Source organism: Lithobates pipiens, unplaced genomic scaffold (assembly GCF_037356315.1).
Source record: "Lithobates pipiens isolate NorthernLeopardFrog02 unplaced genomic scaffold, aLitPip1_a1.2 Scaffold_35, whole genome shotgun sequence".
Taxonomy (NCBI): domain Eukaryota; kingdom Metazoa; phylum Chordata; class Amphibia; order Anura; family Ranidae; genus Lithobates; species Lithobates pipiens.
This window is the reverse complement of record NW_027507811.1, coordinates 23,029,376-23,046,691: the sequence shown is the minus strand read 5'-3', so window position 1 is coordinate 23,046,691 and position 17,316 is coordinate 23,029,376. Positions and strand designations below refer to the sequence as shown.

General features: G+C 44.8%; 2 protein-coding genes across 2 annotated transcripts in view; both read left to right on the top strand.

Annotated features, from left to right (window-relative positions):
* LOC143955215 (uncharacterized) overlaps positions 1–17,316 on the top strand; it is an 89,472-nt gene that overhangs the window by 8,224 nt on the left and 63,932 nt on the right. The gene's annotated exons all lie outside the window — the stretch shown is intronic.
* On the top strand, positions 1,356–7,830 carry LOC143956279 (uncharacterized). Its single transcript, XM_077466487.1, has 5 exons — positions 1,356–1,409; positions 3,186–3,933; positions 4,870–5,019; positions 5,144–5,279; positions 6,501–7,830. Exons 2-5 carry the CDS (start codon positions 3,787–3,789, stop codon positions 7,727–7,729), a joined length of 1,662 nt encoding a protein of 553 aa, XP_077322613.1. The 5' UTR covers positions 1,356–1,409; positions 3,186–3,786; the 3' UTR covers positions 7,730–7,830.

The following is a 17,316-nucleotide window of genomic DNA, read 5'->3' as shown; positions in this document are numbered from 1 at the left end:
GCAACAAATCTATATCAAATTTTGCGTTAAGCTTGACATCCCTCTGCGTTGTTTGGATGATTTAGAAGTCTTTCAGGGACTACGGAATGAGTGTAGCGCACATAAAAGTGTGGCACAAAACGCCTCAAAGATGGTTGAGAATCTGTTGAAAATGATTTACGTTCTGGAAGGCCTGCAACAAGCAGAACACCTGAGAATGTTGAACGTGTACAGGCGGCAATCATCAAAGATCAGCGATAGACAGGCCGAGAGCTAGAAGCTGATCTGCGGATTCCAAAAACATCTGTGTCCGAGATTGCGATGTAGGATCTTGGCATTAAACGTGTCGTGGCAAAATGAGTTCTGTGGCTTCTGCTGCCATAAAAGGAGGAACATTGTGCCACAGTTGCTAATTACTTGCTTTAAACCACTACCAATGAACCAGATTTCCTCAGGAATGTCAGAAGCATAGATGAATCGTGGGTCCACAGCTACTAACCTTGAAAACTAAGGCCACCACACAAGAACTGTGTGAGGTCCCAAGGTGCCTACTTTGAAGGGGATTGAGGCGTCAGTCAGTGTCTTATGTACAATGGTTTTGTATCTTGTTCAATAAATGTCTCTATTTTTCATATTGCATGACTGAATACTTTCCGGACAGACCGTGTGTGTATGTATGTGTGTGTATATATATATATATATATATATATATATATATATATATATATTCTTTGATTCAGTTTTAATTGATTTGTAATGCTTGTTTGTAATAATACACCTAACATCAGGAGAGAAGGAAGAAGCCGAGATAGAAAAAATAATATATAATATATCTATCCATCTTTAGGCGATCCCTGAAAACCCTTCTCTTCAAAGAAGCCTATCCTGCTTTTAACTAACACTGTTTTACTTCCTCCATCAGCTCATTCCCCCCATAGCTATTACCTTTTGTATCAATAGACCCTTCCCTTTTAGATTATAAGTAGGGATGAGCTCAGGCGTGTTCGCATGGACCACGTGCAGAGCCCGCCAGGAAGTCGGTGCAGCGCTGCGCTATTCACAGGCAGTGAGACATTGCCCCGATGTGCGGCTGCAGAGATCGGGCAATGTCTCACTGCCTGTGATTGCTCATCCCTAATTGTAAGCTCTAACGAGCAGGGCCCTCTGATTCCTCTTGCACCAAATTGTAATGTAACTGTAATGTCTGTCCTCATGTTGTAAAGCGATGCGCAAACTGTTGGCGCTATATAAAACCTGTATAATAATAATAATAATATAACGTAGGAGTAAAATCACAACTAGGTGGCGATCTCACTAACTGTGGACCACACAAACAGGAAGTGATGTCATATACAGACAGGAAGTTCTGGGTGAGAGGTGAGTTGGCAGGAAGTAGAGAGGAGACATTGCTGGAACTGGCAGCAGAGGAGGTAATAAGATATTATTTTATATTTACACCCAGTAACCCCCCCTCTCCCGTCATGTCCGTCCTCTTCCTCCATAGTCACTGTGATGTCTTTTTATCTCTACAATTACTTATATCAATTTTTAGTTTATGTCCCCAAATTTAGCTTAGTTTATGTCCCCAATGATGCCCGTCCTCTTCCTCTATAGTCACTGTGATGTCTTTTATCCCCAGCAGATGCTGTTACCTACTCATATATACTTTGTATAGTTATTAAAAGGAATCTTTAGACAGAAATAAAAACATTCCTGTATTATGGTTCTATTTCTGCCACCACTTTTAGCACAGGATACATCCCCTCATTTGGCCATCACTATAGACGATCATCTCTGCTCCAGGTCCATGCATACCTCGGATGATCACGGATCCCGGCAGGCAGATGTACAGAGGTCTTCTACCCCAGACTTTCCATATCAGGAGATGTGACATTTTCCTAACGGAAAATGTGAAATGACCACCGCAGAGAGCCGCAAGGAAAGTCTGGAACTGAGACCTCTCTGAATCGGACAACTGGGCACTGTGACCATGGGTGTGGATGGTGAGCCCCATTGTTCAAATACATGAGATGAAGACTGGGATCAGTAAGCGAGCCAGGACCAGGTCCCTCTTTGCAATCCTTGGATCGTCATGGCTCCAGCCTAGCAGATGTAGGGAGGTCCTAGAGGAAAATGTGAAATGACCATCATAGAGAACAACAAGGAAAGTCTGGAACTAAGACCTGAATCTGCCAACTGGCCACTGTGACCATTGGAGCAATGGTCGTGTGGCTGGTAAACCCCAATGCTCAAATACATGAGACGAAGACTAGGAGTAGTAAGCTGGCCAGGACCAGGTTCCTCTCATCCACCTCAGCCCTCGGTAACCATGCATTCCTCCCCAGCCACCTCACCCTTAGTCCTTGATCATCATCCTTTCATCCACCCTGACCTCTGCCCATAATTTATACCTCTCTGGCCATCTCCCCCCAGTTCACAACACATCTTTTTCTAGCTACTTCACCCTTCTCTAACGACACATATCTTTACAGCCAATTCATCCCACTTCCTAATATTTCCCCACTAGCCATCTTATTTCCTGGCCAGCAGTGTCAGCACATCCCTCCCACCCACCTCATCCTTTGGTCATAGCACATCTCTCCTCTGTCACCTTGCCCACTCCCCTCCTCCAGGACACTTAGCAACTATACATCTGTCTACATAAAGCTTCACATTGAGAGCATCTAACTGCTGACTAGAGAAGAAGCAAGGAGGATTATGGGAGGGCCATATGACATTATTCTGATCTTAATGTGTATCTAAACCAAAACTTTAAATATTGTTTATTGCGATCTGTCTCCTGCTAGTAAGAGTTAAAGTGTTACTAAACCCCCATGTTTTTTTTTTACATTAAAATAACAAACATGTTATACTTGCCTGCTCTGTGCAGTGATTTTGCACAGAGCAGTCCAGATCCTCCTCTTCCCATGCCGGCACTCCTGGCCCCTACCTTCTGCTGAGTGCTTGCTGTGGAGGCACCCAAGCAGGTGTGCTCTCCAGCCATAGCTCTGAGATTGTCAGCAGTGCATATGGAAATAATGAACCTTCCCAGCAGGGACACCGATAGCACAAAACACTGGAATTGGTGGTAGTCCTTCCCTACTGCACCCAAAATCAAAACACTTGGATCTAAACAGACCAAAATGAATAAATCAGAAGGATTACGGGTAGCTTGTTGTGATTGTAACTTTCTTTCTTTGCACAAGATTATAGATAGACAAACAGATGATCCATTAACACCCAGCAGCCGTCTTCACAGGACATCACCCATCACATTGTCTCCACCTCACTGCCTGACTACAGAGGTAACCAGTGCCAAGAAGATCATTGATCTGCTGACAGGAGAGGTGAGCGGTGCCGGGAATTCTGGGACATTATCCTGTAACAGACAAGGGATGTGTCTGGATGGTGACTGTATCATTGTGTGTGTCAGGTTCCTATAAGGTGTCAGGATGTCACTGTCTATTTCTCCATGGAGGAGTGGGAGTATTTAGAAGGACACAAGGATCTCTACAAGGACGTCATGATGGAGAATCAGCCGCCCCTCACATCACCGGGTAAGAGGAGACTTTATTGTAAAGGAGGGAGCACTACGGAGGGTCCACCTAGATCCCCCATCATCTGATAAAGACATAGAAACAATGTATTCAGTCAGTGTGTGTGTTTCCTACAGATGGATCCAGTAATGGGAACCCACCAGAGAGATGTTCCCGTCCTCTGTATTCCCAGGATTCCACACAGGAAGAACACAACATCTCATGTAAAGTTAAAGAAGAGATAAAAAAGGAGAAAGATGAGGTTGATGTAATGGAGTTTTCAAAAGGACACAGAGATCCCTCCGAAGATGTCAAGAGGGAGCCATTCGGTGACACAAACCCACCAGACAGATTTCCCCGTCCTCTGTATTCCCAGGATTCCACAAGGAAAAAACACATCATTTGTCACCATAATCAGGTAGATGAAAAGGATCATAAGGAGCTCCTTGTTCCTTCTCTTCCCCCAGAGCTCCACATAGAGAGAAGCTGCTTGTTCATTATTCTACCCAGTGCCCCCTGTACATATCATTTAGCCAAGAATACGGATGTTCTGAGGTATGGTAAAGGTTTGGGGGACCATAGCCTGAATATTTCTACAGCCTCAGCCAGTCCCTGGTTGGGAGGGTGGCCAGTAGGGGGTGGAGAGGTGTATAAATAGTCTAGGGTCTGGAACAGCACTCTATTGTTCCTAGGGGAGTTAGACCCAGACTGAGGGCTTAGGCACCACTGGGCTGCCAGTGGCAGAACATAAAAAATCTCTTTGTGGGGTTCCAGCTGCAGTTAGGGCTCAGGGAACCCCGTCTAAAGTGCTCTGAATCAGTGGAGGAAGCTTTGCAGAAGGTCCAGGTTGGACGCATCAAGTACTAAAACTGGCTGCTGCTATTTGAGGCTTTACAGTACACAGGGTACAGTGAGTACAAGCCTTGGGGATCCTAGAAACAGTCCTTGCCAACTTCGGAAGAGATCATTACATAGACTCAGGTCTATACCTCTGTTAAGGGATCGCCTGTGTTGTAGTTCACTCAAACCCTGCATTCAAGTGGGTGCTTTCACCCTGAAAGAGCAGATCAGTTACTAGCGTCCTCTGTTGTATTTCTTAAGTTTTGGTGTATCCCAAGGCTCACCCACATCCCACCCAAGTTGAACCAGCAAATAAACTGCAAAAAGCCTATTTTCAGAATTGACTGATCATGAGCTACTGTGTGCCTGTCTTCCAAGTGCCTATCCAGGAATGGAACATGGGAACAAACAGCCAGCCTGGTCTGGGGTCTGTTCTAAATTTATATTACTGTCCTGTGTCCTGTATATACACCTGTCGTGTCCTTAATTGTATTCTGTCATATTTGGGGTTCAGGGTGAAGAACTAAAAGACCTCAAAGTTGAGGGTAAAGAGGAAGAAGAAGAGACGTTGGTGAGTGGAGCTCAGCAGTCTTTGGAGGAGGGTGGTCCTCTGTATTCCCGGGATTCCACACATGAAGATCACAGCTATAGACACCAGGATCAGGTAGATGGAACTGAGCAATAGAACTCAAATGATTTTAAACTATGAGGTGACATTCTTCTATGTAATCTCTTGTTATTTGCAGTAATGTTTCCAGATGTTATATTTTATCATCTTTGGATTTTAGGGTGAAGAACTGAAGGACATGAAAGTTGAGATTAAAGAGGAAAAAGAAGAGACATTGGTAAATGGAGATCAGCAGTCTATGGAGGAGAAGGAGATAATTATGAAAAGAAAACGGGAGGAACCTTCTCTATTTACAAGTAATACTCTTCTCATTTTCATTGTATTTAAAAAGAAAATGTACATGTGTTAAATGTACATTTTTAGGCCTGAAGATTAGTTAAAACCCCCCAAACATATTTTAATATAATAATAGTGAGCGCAAATTTTTATATTGTGATGTTAGCATAACTGTTTATCAAATATTTTCACTAAAAATACACTAAATTAATTTTACTGCACACAAGCCCAATATAATACCCATTTTTTTGGTAAGAAAAGGGTGTTATCTAGAAATTAAAATTATAGTGCATGTTTTTTAAGACAAAAAACAAAAATAGATTACAGACTCTGTGTACAGTATGTATCATAAATATATTAAAAGGTGGAGGAGGAGATACTGTACACCATATGGAAGGTCCATCTCCATTCCACAATATAACGTCATGTTCCCAACAAATGAGGAGGAGATACTGTACACAACGTGGAAGGTCCATCTTCATTCCTCAATATAACGTCATGTTCCCAACAAATGAGATACTGTACACCATATGAAAGGCCCATCTCCATTCCTCAATATAATGTCATGTTCCCAACAAATGAGGAGGAGATACTGTACACCATATGAAAGGCCCATCTCCATTCCTCAATATAATGTCATGTTCCCAACAAATGAGAAGGAGATACTGTACACCATATGAAAGGCCCATCTCCATTCCTCAATAAAACGTCATGTTCCCAACAAATGAGGAGGAGATACTGTACACCATATGAAAGGTCCATCTCCGTTCCTCAATAAAACGTCATGTTCCCAACAAATGAGGTGGAGATACTGTACACCATATGAAAGGTCCATCTCCATTCCTCAATATAACATCATGTTCCCAACAATTGAGCCTATCCTGTACACCATAGGAAAGGTCCATCTCCGCTGATACTACATGCGGGTCTGACTAAAGAAATGGAAGGGTATTCGTCCTCTTCAATTTAGGCGGATCAGTTTAGAGGGTATCGGCCGCCCATAATGCAGAGGGGGCTGAAAATGAAAACTGAACGGACACAGATATGTCATCTGCCCATTCTGCTCCAATCAGCAGGGGATCAGTGAGCGAATGCCATGCTGATCGGAATGGAATCCAGTGTCAATCCACCTCATCTGAAAGTGTCCTTAAAGTTGTACCCAATTCTATTTCAGAGCTTTGGGAAATGATTTCTTAATTACTGACACCTTTAACACTTATTTTAAAATTGCTTTCCAACAGATGGATGCCGTGTCAGGAATTCCTCGGAGAGACATCCTATATCATATGCAGAGTGGAACTCAAAATATGAAGGCCTAAGACCAACTTCACCAGAAGTAAATCCCAATGCACAAAATATCCCTAGACCTCACCATTCGTCTACATCAATGGATGTCTCTAATCTTGAGGGATCTTCTGATCAATCACAAACTATTCCTTCAGACGTCCAGCTTAGTTCTCACAGTACAGAAACATCTACAGATCCATCTAATCCCGGGGAGTTCTCTTTGACCCATAAAATGGTTCATGCAAGTGAGAGTCCGGTCTCATGTTTGGGTTGTCGGGCATCTTTCAAAACAAGATCTGAACTTGTTGTACATCTCAGATCTCACACCAGCGTGACCTTTTCATGTTCAGAGTCTGAGATATCTTTCACTGAGAAAAGAGAACTTATACACCAGAGAACGCACACGGGTGATCGTCCTTATTCATGCTCAGAGTGCGGGAAATGTTTCTCTGAGAAAAGTGTTCTTCTATCACATGTAAGAACTCACACGGGCGAGCGTCCATTTTCATGCCCAGAGTTTGGGAAATGTTTCACTCAGCAAGGAAGTCTTATTAGACACCAAAGAAGGCACAAAGACGAGTTGCCTTTCTCTTGTTTGGAGTGCGGGAAGTGTTTTACCAGGAAATCCAAACTACTTGCTCATCAGAGAAGCCACACTGGTGAGCGTCCTTTTTCCTGTTCAGTGTGTGGGAAAAGTTTCACATTGAAAGAAAACCTTCATAGACACCAGAGAAGTCACATGGGTAATAATCCTTTTCCATGTTCAGAGTGTGGGAAATGTTTCTCTGAGAAAAAAAGACTTCTATCACACCAAAGAACGCACACGGGTGATCGTCCTTATTCATGCTCAGAGTGCGAAAAATGTTTCACTGAGAAAAGCGTACTTCAATCACATGTAAGAACTCACACGGGTGAGCGTCCATTTTCATGCTCAGAGTGTGGGAAATGTTTCACTCAGAACGGGAGCCTTCTTAGACACCAAAGAAGGCACAAAGGCGAGTTGCCTTTCTCTTGTTTGGAGTGCGGGAAGTGTTTTACCAGGAAACCCAAACTACTCGCTCATCAGAGAAGCCACACTGGTGAGCATCCCTTTTCCTGTTCAGTGTGCGGGAAAAGTTTCACATTGAAAGAAAACCTCCAAAGACACCAAGGAAGTCACATGGACAAGCATCTTTTTCCATGATCAGAACGGGAAATGTTTTACGTGCAAAGATGATCTAATAAGGCATAAAAGTAAACACGCTTGCTGATACTGTTAATAAATATATGGCGATAATAAACAAATGGTTTTGTTCAATTCACATAACAACTGTGTGATAAAACTGATTTGTATAGACGGTGATAATGATTGGACAGTACAACCGGTCCTGTTGTCCTGGGCCCAGACCTCATCAGCTAAACAGGGGGGCCAGTGTACATGTGCGGTTCATTTTTTTCTGTATTGAAATTCAGCCAAATTTTTTGTTATTCGTTACTTCAGATGTATCAGCTGTTTGATTTCCTGAGGTAACCTCTCCTCTGCAGTTTGAGCAGGATTTGGGATCTCCTGAGGTAACGTCTCCACCTGAGGTCTAAGTAGGTTGTGTTATATCCCGAGGTAATCTCTCCTCTGAGGTCTGAGGAGGCTTTGTGATTTTCTGAGGTAATCTCTCCTCTGATGTCTGAGCAGGCTGTGTGATTTTCTGAGGTACGCTCTCCTGAGGTCTGAGCAGGTGGTTTGATCTCCTGAGGTAATCTCTCCCCCTGAGGCCTGAGCAGGTTGTGTGATCTCCTGAGGTAATCTCTCCTCTGAGGTCTGAGCAGTCCATGTGATCTCCTGAGCTAATCTCTCCTCTGAGGTCTGAGCAGTCCATGTGATCTCCGGAGGTAATCTCTCCTCTGAGGTCTGAGCAGGCTGTTTGATTTCCTGAGGTAACTTCTCCTCTGAGGTTTGAGCAGGCTGTGTGATCTCCTGAGGTAACCTCTCCTCTGAGGTCTGAGAAGGCTATGTGATCTCCTGAGATAATCTCTTCCTCTTGAAGTTTGCAGATGTAGATAATATCTGACTGAACAGATTCCAGATGATCTGCTGAGAGAAACAGGCTTCTACCACTATGTAATTGAACAGTTGACAGAACACTGGTGACAGGTAATTTCTCCGCTAAGGTCTGAGCAGGCTGTGTGATCTTCTGAGGTAATTTCTCATCTGAGGTCTGAGGAGGCTGTGTGATATTCTGAGGTAATCTCCACTCTGATGTCTCAGCAGTCCATGTGATCTCTTGAGGTAATCTCTCCCCCTGAGGTCTGAGCAGGTTGTGTGATGTCCTGAGATAATCTCTCCTCTGGGGTCTGAGCAGTCCATGTGATCTCGTGAGCTAAGCTCTCCTCTGAGGTTTGAGCAGGCTGTGTGATCTCCTGAGCTAATCTCTCCTCTGAGGTTTGAGCAGGCTGTGTGATATCCTGAGGTAATATCTCCTCTGAGGTCTGAGAAGGCTATGTGATCTCCTGAGGTAATCTCTTCCTCTTGAAGCTTGCAGATGTAGATAATATCTGACTGAACAGATTCCAGATGATCTGCTGAGAGAAACAGGCTTCTACCACTATGTAATTGAACAGTTGACAGAACACTGGTGACAGGTAATTTCTCTGCTAAGGTCTGAGCAGGCTGTGTGATCTCCTGAGGTAATTTCTCATCTGAGGTCTGAGGAGGCTGTGTGATATTCTGAGGTAATCTCCACTCTGATGTCTGAGCAGTCCATGTAATCTCTCCCCCTGAGGTCTGAGCAGGTTGTGTAATCTCCTGAGATAATCTCTCTTCTGGGGTCTGAGCAGTCCATGTGATCTCCTGGGGTAATCCCTCCTCTGAGGTCTGAGCAGGCTGTTTAATTTCCTGAGGTAACCTCTCCTCTGAGGTTTAAGCAGGATTTGTGATTTCCTGTGCTAATCTCTCCTCTGAGGTTTTAGCAGGCTGTGTGATCTCCTGAGGTAATCTCTCCTCTGAGGGCTGAGAAGGATGTGTGATCTCCTGAGGTAATCTCTCCTCTGAGGGCTGAGAAGGACGTGTGATCTCCTGAGGTAATCTTTTCCTCTTGAAGTTTACAGATGTAGATAATATCTGACTGAACAGATTCCAGATGATCTGCTGAGAGAAAGAGAGGCTGTGTGATCTCCTCAGGTAATCTCTCTTCTGAGGTCTGGGAAGGCTTTATGATCTCCTGAGGCACAGCAATTGCTCATCGGAGGTCTGAGCAGGCTGTGTGATCTCCTAAAGTACATATCTTCTTCCTGACGCCCGCATCTTGCAGATAAAAACTGGCTGAAGAAATTACAGACAATCTGCTGAAAGATATGAGCTTCCGCAACTATTTAAATGAACAGTTGGCAGACCAATGGTGACAGGACTTCCCTCCAAAATGAGCTCAGCCAATCACAGGTAAGGGCAGAATCTTCCTTAGCTCAGCAACAGCACCTCCCTGACAGCATTCAGTACATCTGAGGTGACCTTCTGACCTAAAAGACAGGAGAGTAGCAGCATATGGCCCAGAAGAAGAACCTGACCTAAAATAGAAGAATGAATCAGAGGCGGCCGGTGCTCCAAATTTGTTTGGGGGGCACAAACACTGAAAAAAAAAATAATACATCAAGCGCAGCCACTGTGCCCATCAAACGCAGGCACTGTACCCATAAATTGCTGCCACTGTGCTATCAAACGCAGCTACTGTACCCATCAATTGCCGCCACTGTGTCCCATCAATTGTCGCCACTGTGCCCCATCAAATGCCGCCATTGTGCCCCATTAATTGCCGCTACTGTTCCCCCATCAAATGCTGCCAGTGTGCCCCTCACCCCGCCCGCCCGGATCTTAGCTGTCTCAGCGCTGTCCCCCGCGCTCCGAGTCCTCAGGTCTTCTCCCGTCCTCTGCTATGATTGGACGCCTGATAGGTATCCAATCATAATGCCTGTCGTTTCAGCCAATCAGGTGACAGGGTAACCAGCCCCAAGCATCCTGATTGGCTGAGAGGCGGGTCAGTGTTAGGGAAGCAATGTATTAATTTCCCTAACACAACACTGAGTAATCAGCCCACGGCTCTAATCAGGCACTTCCAAAAACACCCCTGCTGCTGTAATTCAGGTGCCCGGCACCCAAGGGGCCGGATACCTGAATAGGGGGGCGGCAGCAGCGACAATAGATAGATTGGTGATTGGCAGGAGGGGGGGTGGGGGCGCTTCAGCGCCCTCTTATGGTCGCACCGCCACTGGAATAAATAACTAAAGATTACCAAAAAAATATAAAAAAGCAGAGGAAGGGGAAGGTAGGCAGCCCCACGGGGTCACAGATTAACTGCCAAGGCCCTAGCATTTTCATCTTTGTTTTGGATAAGGGGGATGGTCAGAATCTTGTTTCTGTCTGTGTCCTCTGTGGTAAAATTTCCCTCAATTTCAATCTCTTTTCAAATAAAAAGGAAAATAGATTGTGCATGTTGTGGAATTACCATACAATGATAATTTGAAGTGATCTTATTTGTGCAAATTTACTATGAAAGGACAGATAATAATCACACCCCATATACAGTTACTGTGTGTGTGTGTGTGTGTGTGTGTGTGTATATATATATATATATATATATATATATATATATATATACACACAGTATCTCACAAAAGTGAGTATCTTCTATCTTTTCATGTGACAACACTGAAGAAATGACACTTGTCTACAATGTAAAGTAGTGAGTGTACAGCTTGTATAACAGTGTAAATTTGCTGTCCCCTCAAAATAACTCAACACACAGCCATTAATGTCTAAACCGCTGGCAACAAAAGTGAGTACACCCCTAAGTGCAAATTTCCAAATTGGGCCCAATTAGCCATTTTCCCTCTCCGGTACTGTGACATACCAAAGCAGAGCATGATCCCCTTCCTTCGGAGACTTGGCTGCAGGGCAGTATTCCAACATGATAAAAAAAACACACCTCCAAGATGACCACTGCCTTGCTAAAGAAGCTGTGGGTAAAGGTGATGGACTGGCCAAGCATGTCTCCAGACCTAAATCCTATTGAGCATCTGTGGGGCATCCTCAAAAGAAAGGTGGAAGAGCGCAAGATCTCCAACATCCACCAGCTCTGTGATGTCATCATGGAGAAGTGGAAGATGACTCTTATGGCAATCTGTGAAGCTCTGGTGAACTCCATGTCCAAGAGGGTTAACGCGGTGCTGGAAAATAAAGGCGGCCACACAAAATATTGACACTGGGCCCAGTTTGGACATTTTCACTTAGGGGTGTACTCACTTTTGTTGCCAGTGGTTTAGACAGTATTGGCTGTGTGTTGAGTTATTTTGAGGGGACAGCAAATTTACTGTTATACAAGCTGTACACTCACTACTTTACATTGTGGCAAAGTGTCATTTCTTCAGTGTTGTCACATGAAAAGATAGAAGAAAATATTTACAAAAATGTGAGGGGTGTACTCACTTTTGTGAGATACTGTATGTGTATACACACACACAGCCTGAACCATTGATACAAGGCAGGATGGATTCATGCTGTTTAGGCCAAATTCTGACCCGCCACCAATGTCGCAGCTGAAATCGAGACTCATCAGACCAGGCAAAGTTTTTCCAATCTTCTATTGTCCAATTCTGGTGAGCCTGTGCGAATTGTAGCCTCAGTTTCCTGTTCTTAGCTGACAGGAGTGGCACCCGGTGTGGTCTTCTGCTGCTGTAGCCCATCTGCTTCAAGGTTCGATGTGTGGTACGTTCAGAGATGGAATTCTGCATACCTTGGTTGTAACAAGTGATTATTGAGTTACTGTTACCTTTCAATCTTCTCAAACCAGTCTGCCCCATTCTCCACTGATCTCAACAAGGCAATTTCTTTTCTTTTGGACCACTTCTTTTTTTGGACCATTCTCTGTAAACCTGAGAGATGGTTGTGTGTGAAAATCCCAGTAGATCAGCAGTCGTACTCAGACCAGCCTGTCTGGCACCAACAACCGTGCCACATTCAAAGTGACTTAAATCCCATAAATACGCACACACACACAAGGTATGTCCAGAAAAGGTCAAGCCATTGTTAATATAACAAGAATGGTCTGTGCAATATCGATGTCACCTGGCAGCCAAGAAGAATGGAATGTGCATGAGTGAACAATGATGACTTCACTGTCAGTGGGGGCGCTAGATGCGGTTTAGTGAGTGTGTGTACTACCTGGCCATTGCATTCAACATGACTGAGTGAGACAAGCAACAAATCTACTGTATTTATCGGCATATAACACACACCTTCATTTTAGGAGGGAAGTTTCAGGAAAAAAAATTTATGTTTAAATAAAGAACTTTGAAGCAAAATAAGGGTCAGTGCCCCTCAATGCAGCCTCACCATTGCCCATCTAGAGCCTGATCAATGCCCATCTGCAGCCTCACAGTTGCCCATCAATGCAGCTTGATCAATGCTCATCTGCAGCCTCACAATTGCCCATCATTGCAGCCTGATCAATGCCCATCTGCAGTCTCACTATTGCCATGAATGCAGCCTGATCAATGCCCATCTGCAGCCTCACAGTTGTCAATCAATGCAGCTTGATCAATGCCCATCTGCAGCCTCACAATTGCCCATCATTGCAGCCTGATCAATGCCCATCTGCAGCCTCACAATTGCCCATCATTGCAGCCTGATCGATGCCCATCTGCAGCCTCACCATTGCCATGAATGCAGCCTCACAATTGCCCATCATTGCAGCCTGATCAATGCCCATCTGCAGCCTCACCATTGCAATGAATGCAGCCTGATCAATGCCCATCTGCAGCCTCACAGTTGTCCATCAATGCAGCCTGATCAATGCCCATCTGCAGCCTCACAATTGCCCATCATTGCAGCCTGATCAATGCCCATCTGCAGCCTCACCATTGCCATGAATGCAGCCTGATCATTGCCCATCTGCAGCCTCACAGTTGTCCATCAATGCAACCTGATCAATGCCCATCTGCAGCTTCACAATTGCCCATCATTGCAGCCTGATCAGTGTCCATCTGCAGCCTGATCAATGCCCATCTGCAGCCTCACCATTGCCATGAATGCAGCCTGATCAATGCCCATCTGCAGCCTCACAGTTGTCCATCAATGCAGCCTGATCAATGCCCATCTGCAGCCTCACAATTGCCCATCATTGCAGCCTGATCAATGCCCATCTGCAGCCTCAAAATTGCCCATCATTGCAGCCTGATCAATGCCCATCTGCAGCCTTACAATTGCCCATCATTGCAGCCTGATCGATGCCCATCTGCAGCCTCACCATTGCCATGAATGCAGCCTCACAATTGCCCATCATTGCAGCCTGATCAATGCCCATCTGCAGCCTCACCATTGCAATGAATGCAGCCTGATCAATGCCCATCTGCAGCCTCACAGTTGTCCATCAATGCAGCCCGATCAATGCCCATCTGCAGCCTCACAATTGCCCATCATTGCAGCCTGATCAATGCTCATCTGCAGCCTCACCATTGCCATGAATGCAGCCTGATCATTGCCCATCTGCAGCCTCACAGTTGTCCATCAATGCAACCTGATCAATGCCCATCTGCAGCTTCACAATTGCCCATCATTGCAGCCTGATCAATGTCCATCTGCAGCCTCACCATTGGCATGAATGCAGCCTGATCAATGCCCATCTGCAGCCTCACAGTTGTCCATCAATGCAGCCTGATCAATGCCCATCTGCAGCCTCACAATTGCCCATCATTGCAGCCTGATCAATGCCCATCTGCAGCCTCACCATTGCCATGAATGCAGTCTGACCAATGCCCATCTGCTGCCTCAGAGGGGACCGGGGGGGGGGGGGGACAAGCGCTGTCAGATTACATACAGCGAGAATCTCCTCTTTACTCGGCAGCCTCTGTAATACAAAGTCCCGCCTCCTGGATCAGCTTCTATGTTAGACAAAATACTGGTCCAATGCTGGCCCAGGAGACGGGACTTCCTATTATTCCTATTACAGAGTCTGCTGAGTAAACAGAAGATTCTCGCTGTATGTAATCTGACGGAGCTCATTCCCCCGTTCCCTCTCAGGCAGCCCAAATTGCAGTATTGGCGTATTACACGCACACACTATTTGCACCCGATTTTCAGGGTGAAAAGGTGCGTGTTATATCCCAATAAATACAGTACATCAAATTTTGATTTAAGTTTCACATTCCTCTGCGGGAACTATTTGGATGATTTATAAGAGTTTTCGAGAACAATGCAATGAGTGCAGCGCAAAAAAAAAAGTGTGTTGCAAACACTTCGAAGATGGTCGAGGATCTGTTCTGGAAGGCCTGCAACAAGCAAAACGACGGAGAACGTCGAAAGTGTACAGGCTGCAATCATCAAAGATCGGCATCTGACAGTGCAAAAACTAGAAGCTGATCTGGGGATTCCAATAACTGTCCGGGATTTTGACGCAGGATCTTGGCATGAAACGTGTCGTGGCAAAATCCGTTCTGTGACTTCTACTGCCAGAGCAGAAAGAACATTGTGCCACAGTTGCTAATGAACTGCTTCAAACCGCTATCCATGAACCAGATCTCCTCAAGAAGCTCATAACTAGAGATGAATTGTGGGTCCACAGCCATGATCCGGAAATGAAGGCCACCACACGAGAACTGTGTGAGGTCCCAAGGTGACTAATTTGAAGGGGACTGAGGCGTCATTGTCCTATGTACAATGTTTCTTGTATCCTCTTCAATAAATGTCTCTATTTTTCGTATTACACGACTGGATACTTTCCGGACAGTCCTTGTGTGTGTGTGTGTGTATATAAATGTATGTGTGACTCAGAGGTGAGTCGGGAGGAAGTAGAGAACTGGCAGCAGAGGAGGTAATGAGATAGATGTCACAGCCAAGTATATGGGGTTATGGATCTAGGGCTTCAAAAAGATCAAATGTTTGTTTTTCATATTTATTTTTTTTGTCTTTGATTCAGTTTCAGGCGCGGTTCACACTGGTGTGACACAACAGTCGTACGACTGTCAATCCGACTTTGCCCTGAAACTTCGGTCCAACATCGATCCGACTTCCATCCAACTTTAATGAACGGGATAGAATTTTGATCCGACTTTGGGATAGTCCGACTTGTCATATGACCAATCCAAAAAATCCCGGTGTGACATAAATACTTTTTCCTGCTGCTGTAATCCATGTTGGATGTCACACGTCGGATAGTTAAAGTGGTTGTAAACCCTTACAACACACTTTGACCTACAGGTAAGCCTAGATTAAGGCTTACCTGTAGGTCCAAGAAATATCTCCTAAACTTACACGGTTTAGGAGATATTTGCCTAAAGACATGCATGCGCCGTAGACAGCGGCGTGCAGGCGCACTGAGTGCGGCACCGTCAACGCCGAATATGCCGCGCGTGGCGGCTACCGTGCGCATGCGTGGGAGTGACGTCATCGCGGCTTCGCCGAATGACAGCGGCGGAGCAGCGAGACACACCGAGAAGATGGATGTGCCGGACTACAGGGGACAGCGGTGACTTCGCCGGCTCCTGTGTCAGGTAAGTGACACATAATGGACTACTATGCGATGCATAGTAGTCCATTATGCTTTACCTTTGCAGGGAATGAAAGAGGAAGTAAACTCATCAGGGTTTACTTCCTCTTTAAGATGGTGATCCAACTTGGATACGACTTCAATGATATCCAATGAGCTGAAATTGGAACAAAGCAGACCAAACTAGTGCAGGAACCTTTTCTAAAGTCGGATCACTGCGTTTCGCCAAAAATAAGCCCGGGTCTTATATTATTTTGGCAATAAAAGACACAGTAGGGCTTATTTTTGGGGTAGGTCTTACCATGTAATATGCTGTCTTCTCTCCCCCTCTCTCTCCTTGCCTGAAAGGAATGCCCGGTGTGAACCGAGTTAAAATGCTTGTAAAATCCTATAATCCACTCTATTACAGTAGTATATAATGTGCAATGTGTGTGTTTCTGTAATATAATTGTGCCAAATACCTTCGTTATAGCGCCGCTCTGCGCTTCTGTGACCCGCCGGAGCGCCCTTCCCCGCAATTATATTACAGAAACGCACACATTGTACATTATATACTACTGTAACAGAGTGGACTATAGGATTTTACAAGCTTTTTAAACTAGGGCTTATTTTCGGGGAAGGGCTTATATTGCAGCCTTCATGGAAATAATGCTAGGTCTTATTTTCGGGGTAGGTCTTCTTTTCGGCGAAACACGGTAGTTAAGATGGTTCTCATAGGGAATCATTGATTTATACATGCCATGCGATATGTGCTCTCAAAGTTGGAGTATATATGTCTGTATTGTATGTTTTTAATAATACATCCAACATCATACCTCCTAACATTTTGAGATGGGAATGAGGGACACCTACTAGCCAACGTATGTGGGGATAGGACATGCCCCCGCCACACCCCCTTAAAGGAGAATTAACAAAAAAAAGGTCAATTAAATCCACAAGAGCTATTTTTACCACGATTATTCCTTTACATTGGCTTTAAAAATTTACAATTGCAGCAATTTAGAAATTGGATGAAAGGTTTAACACTGGGGAACACTTTTTGAAAGATAAAAAAAAATGCATTTTTCTATACAACTATGAGGATCGAACCAAAAGGAAGGACAAATGAGGGGGGCAGAGGGACATTGCTCCGAATCAGGGACAGTCCCTCAAAATCAGGGAGATTTGCATACCTCCCAACTTTTTGAGATGGGAATGAGGGACACCTATCAGCAGAACTAGGCAGGCATGGGATACACCCCCTTGCCATGCCCCCTTAAAG

What these genes read in the sequence shown, in the direction of transcription:
- LOC143956279 (XM_077466487.1), top strand. Translation starts at nt 3,787, where the DNA reads ATGGAGTTTTCAAAAGGACACAGAGATCCCTCCGAAGATGTCAAGAGG. An exon ending in GCTATAGACACCAGGATCAG is followed by an intron (nt 5,020 to 5,143) that starts GTAGATGGAACT and finishes TTTGGATTTTAG; the next exon opens with GGTGAAGAACTGAAGGACAT. An exon ending in GGAACCTTCTCTATTTACAA is followed by an intron (nt 5,280 to 6,500) that starts GTAATACTCTTC and finishes GCTTTCCAACAG; the next exon opens with ATGGATGCCGTGTCAGGAAT.